Source organism: Sinocyclocheilus rhinocerous, unplaced genomic scaffold (assembly GCF_001515625.1).
Source record: "Sinocyclocheilus rhinocerous isolate Xijiao unplaced genomic scaffold, SAMN03320098_v1.1 scaffold1367, whole genome shotgun sequence".
Taxonomy (NCBI): domain Eukaryota; kingdom Metazoa; phylum Chordata; class Actinopteri; order Cypriniformes; family Cyprinidae; genus Sinocyclocheilus; species Sinocyclocheilus rhinocerous.
In genome coordinates, this window is record NW_015631710.1 from 173,538 (window position 1) to 178,762 (window position 5,225).

The 5,225-nt window shown below is 37.4% G+C and overlaps 1 protein-coding gene across 1 annotated transcript in view; it reads left to right on the forward strand.

The window, feature by feature from the left end:
- Positions 1-24: 24 nt before the first annotated feature.
- The window catches only part of LOC107741827 (protein kinase C-binding protein NELL2), a 115,976-nt gene continuing 110,775 nt past the window's right edge, over positions 25-5,225 (forward strand). The window contains exons 1-2 of the mRNA XM_016554609.1: positions 25-257; positions 844-972. Coding sequence (XP_016410095.1) covers positions 212-257; positions 844-972 — 175 coding nt within the window. The 5' untranslated portion in view covers positions 25-211. The remainder of the gene's footprint in view (positions 258-843; positions 973-5,225) is intronic.

Below are 5,225 nucleotides of genomic sequence, written 5' to 3' on the forward strand. Positions count from 1 at the left end.
AGCAGGCTGGCGGATCGTCGCGCTCGGTCTGCAGTCAGTCTAATGCGCTGCGCTGCGCAATAACCCAGCAGAACCACCTGTGCGGCTCCGGTGATGCTCCTCTCGTCCTGTGGGAATGTCTGAATGAGGACGAACAATCCCTCTTTTATGTGATTGCATTTGTGCGCCTTTTCGTGGAGTATCGCAACATGGACTAATTGCATTATCCACCATGGGATTATTACAGTTGTTTGTTGGATTATTTTACGCGGCGGCAGGTAGGCAGAGACATCAATTATTAGAGTCTGGTCCGATGATTATGAGTGCAGGTGGCTATTATCAGTTATTTCTCAATAGCTGCTCATGCATTCATCTCCATGCAGCTGTCCAAGCCAGTAATCACAGATTCAGAGGTGTATTCCGTGCTAACATCACTATTCTTGTTATATTATGGCTATTATAATTCTTTTTAATGGCTATTTTAATGCATTTTAATGCATAAATCAAATTATGATTACATATATATAAAAATATACAATAGTCATACAATAACAGCTGAAAGTGAAGTCATTTTATAATTGTTGAAATTTATCAACACTACTATTTTTATGTATTGTACAAAGCGCTGTATACATAAATGTGACTTGACTTAAATATATTAAACATGTAATATATAGGCTACAGGGTTCCCATGCTCACAGAAGATCAAGGAATTAGATTTCCAGGCCTGGCAAAGTCAGTGAAAGTCATGAAAAAGATGCTTTGTGTGTGTGTGTGTCTGTGTGTGAACACTGAATGCTATAATGTTCTTACCGATGTGAAATCGTCTTTGTTTTAATGGTGTGTGTTGTGATTGTGTTGAAGTCGCTGCGTTCGGAGTGGATCCGGCGGTTCGGATCAGCGTTTTCCAAGAGTTCAGTCCTGGAGAAGGGTTTTCCGGCGTGACACAGGTGCAAGGTTTCCGTGACGACACGAGAGCGTTCCTCTTCCAAGGTAAAACTATAAAGATTGCAAACAAACAGGAAATAGATTTTAGTATTGAAAATGCGAGTTTCCCAAATCTGGTTGGAACTTCCTAGGATTTGTGCTTCTGTTTATCAAGAATCAACACATGCTACGTAAAAACAGCATTTTATATGCATGTGCAGATGTGTGCATGTTTCTTTAGAGTCAGGAATGATAAGGTTGTGTTTGGGTGTGACATAGTAGCTCTGACATAAGGCAATTGCAATGCAAACGTGCATACATGTCTATTTTGTGTTCTGGTCATTTTCCCCCCAAAAAATGCTTGTTAATGTTATCGCATTGGACTAAAATGTACTGACTTTGCTCACTCAGGGTATGACAACTATCCACCCCCAAAAACGATAATATTGTATTTTTTGGGATTTTTTTCCCACGCTCAAAAAATGACCGGCCTACATAAAAATAACTTGTAAATAATCAACTTATTTTGTTGCAATTAGCACAGGCTTTGCATTTCTCTTTTGAACTGATTGGTTGATCTGAGCTAATGCATCACAGTTTTTAAGTGAAGAAAGCATTATTTGTGGATAATTTTGGTAATGTTCACTCAAGAATGAGGATTCAATCTTCTTCGATCTTCATGGGTTCAATTGTTTTATCAACTTGTTTTCTTTCAATTAGCTCAGGCTTTGTATTCGTTTTGGGAACTGGTTGATTGTAGGCAGCATTGGGGTTTTTTGTTATTTAAAAACAAACAAAAATAAAGCAAGCTCAGCCCAGATGACAAAAAGTAACACAAAAGTAACTCCAAAGTAATGCATTACTTCACATAAAAAGTAACTAAGTAATGCAATTAGTTACTTTTTTATGGAGTAACGCAATATTGTAAAGCATTACTTCTAAAAGTAACTTTCCCCAGCACTGATTGTAGGCATCATTGATTGTTTCAATCAGCACAGGCTTTGTATTTATTTTTGCAACTGAAAAAGCTCTGATTAACCAATCAGCTCCAAAAAGAAATACAAAACATGTGCTAAATGAAACAAAACAAGTTCTTAAGAAGATCCCATATTTGGTAATCATATAGCATAATGAGAGATTTACAAGCCATTTTTGACTGGGAACACCTAATAGGGAGAAGGATTTTCTGAGTAATATTTAACACGTACATTCACAAGCCACTCAACATATCACACAAACGGCTCTGAACAGCTGCACAAGTGCTGAACTGTGTCTAACGCTGGCTGTTTGCTTTGTATCTCGTCTCTGTGGGATGAATGGACCCTCATGGGGCCCCTGACAATTGAAAGGCTCTCTGGAAACAAAGGGCCGTGGCTCTTTATGGAAACAGATGCAGGAGAATAATGGGACGCATAATGAGATTAGTCCTCAGACGATTCGCAGATCTGTGTTAAAGTGGTTCCTCACAGTTTATCTCCAGCGAATTCGGCTGTTGACAAATAATGACCTGTTTGGGAAGCGCGTTATGATGCAACAAGTCGCAAGGTTGGGATGCTGGAAGAGTTCTGCTGAGTGATATGTGCTGGCACTGCAGTTGCTGTTCAGGGAAATAAAAGTTGAAGGAAAGCCATGCGCCGTGACTGTGCTGTGCTGCAACATTCAGCTGCTTTACACGGTTATATCTGCAGTTATGCAATGAGAGTTTTCATTCCCTCATAATGACCTTGCAGCTTGTTTAAAGCCTTGACAGTTCATTTAAATATATTGAAACTTTTTCTGCAGAAAACCTCAGCGTCTTTAGTGAAGAGTGTAATTTATGCACCATTAGTGGCAAAGTGCAAAAATCGGTCAGAATGCAATTCTTTTTGCTGCCACTAGTTGCACTGAAATCACACATTTCAGCTTTATATTTTTCAAGATAAAATCTAAATTAACTGTCTTAATCAGTGTTCCCCATCTTATTGTGAATGACTGGTGCATGTTATTATAAAACAATTTTCTTATTATTTAATATTATTTTTCAACTATCCAATCAGTTGCTCATGGATAAAATCAAGATTTATTCATACTATTTCAGTAACGCAATAAGATAGTGGCATCATTACAGGCATTAAATGACGTGTTTCTTGTCTGAGCGGCGGTGAGATATGCTCTAAGTCACAGTGGGAAGGCCGTGGAGAGCAGCAGGATAAAACCGGAGAGTCGCGGGCTGAACCTTTCCCTTCTAATTGGGACAGCAGGGCATTCATGCAGGTGGAGGGAGTCTGAGACGAGATTTGGACCACAAACAGTTGCATAGACGAGTCTCTGCGGGGTGTTTGAGTTTGTGTACTGAATGCTCACAGCGAACGATTTTAAACTGATTAAAGGTGTTTTTATAGCCACACATGAAAATTTGACGAAGATATAATATAGCATTGCATCAGTGTCTCAGCAATGGATGCTCTGCAGTGAATGGGTGCCGTCAGAATGAGAGTCTGATAAAAACATCACAATAATCCACAAGTAATCCACAGCACTCCAGTCCATCAGTTAACATCTGGAGAAGACAAAAGCTGAAACTAATCCAGCATTAAGACGTTTTTAACTAAAATACATAGAGTCCATAATCCATAATAACTGAAAAAGTGAAAAAGTGCATCTCCTGTTGACTCTCACATCAAAATCCAGCCACATATTTGTTTAGAGCTGTTTAAACGCTGCTTGATCTGTGCAGATTTCTCTCCTGATTCACACCAGAACACTGACTCACTGGAGGAAGAGTTATTATGGATAGAGCACAAAATAAAAGTTTGGTTTGAGTTGAAGAAATTAAGACAGCTTTATATCAAAATTTATAATTAAGCAAATATTTAAAGCACTTTATTAGACAGACAGACATAAATAAATAAATAAGAATTAATAAAACTGCAGTGTTGTGTTGTAAGGAAACTGTTACATTTTCATTTGATTACATTTCAGAAGATTGATTAAATTGTTGAATTTTTATGAATTCAATTGATCAGACATGCTTTCTGATTATTAAAATGTAATTTACCCATTAAAATTGGAATAAAAAATAAAAATAAAAGTTTGGGAACATTTTGGGAATTAAACAGACTTCATGGGAAATAATTGTTGTCACAACGAATGAGAAAAACGAAAAGGTCTAATCTACAAATCGCCAAAATAAAAGTTTGGTTTAACTTGAAGAAATTACTGCAGAATTATATTACATTTTTTAATTAATTAAAAAAATAAAAACTCTGCTCTGCAGCACTTTATTTCATAAATAAATAAACAAATAAATAACTGCAGTGTTCTGTTGTAAAGGAATTGTTATATTTTCATTTGGTTGCATTTCAAAAGTTAAAAAAGTAATTTGTGAATTCAATTGATTATACATTATTTTTTAATGATTTATTTAACCATTAAAATTGGAATCAGATAGAAAACACAAAATGTAAAATGGATTACATTCCATAATGTGACACGAGCAATATATTCACTGAGAGAACATCTGCTTCATCCATGGAATTGACTGGATGATGAAAATGACAGAAGGCGAAAGTATCAACTTTTCCTCAGATGTTTCTCCTAAAATTCTAAAAACAGACACAATTGAATCAACCGTTACATTCAGCACATACACTGCCACAATAGCTCAGTTCTGCAGAATCATTCCAGAAAATCAAATCTCCAGCGATCTTGTGTGTGAGCTTCGGTCCCGCGACTCCTGTGAATCTTTCCCAGCTCTCTGAAACATGCTCTTCAGAGTCTCTGAGCCAGAGAGCCAGAGGGTCACGGAGCGTCCCGGAGGAGCTGAAGGTGCCCTTGACGAGTGCTGGGATTCGTTCCTGTGACCGCGCTGACAGAAGCATGCTCAGCCTTCATGATTAATGGATGCAAATATCACTCTGAGATTTCAGCTGGAATAAGAGGGCTGTACGGGTCACGCTGGACTCCTGAACTGGACACCAGTTACCAAAACCCACTCGTCCAAGATCAGATGAAGCTGAATTTCAGGAATAACTCCCCAGAAATAAAACTGACTCGCCTCATGTTGATCCAAACCCAGCAGTGACAGCAATCCACATCAAATCTGGACTAATGAACATGTGCAGATGTAGAGATGGGTGAGATCTGAATGTCTTTGATGAGCTTTTCACGACACATGAAGATATTCAAATAATGTTCCTAAATACATGACGGACAGATCGACTCTATTTACCTTTTCATGTATTTATTTTCCTCGTGAATTATTCATCAGTGCACAGAATAACAATTATTATTATATAATTATTATTTAAACTTTATAAAATTATTATAACAGCTATTAT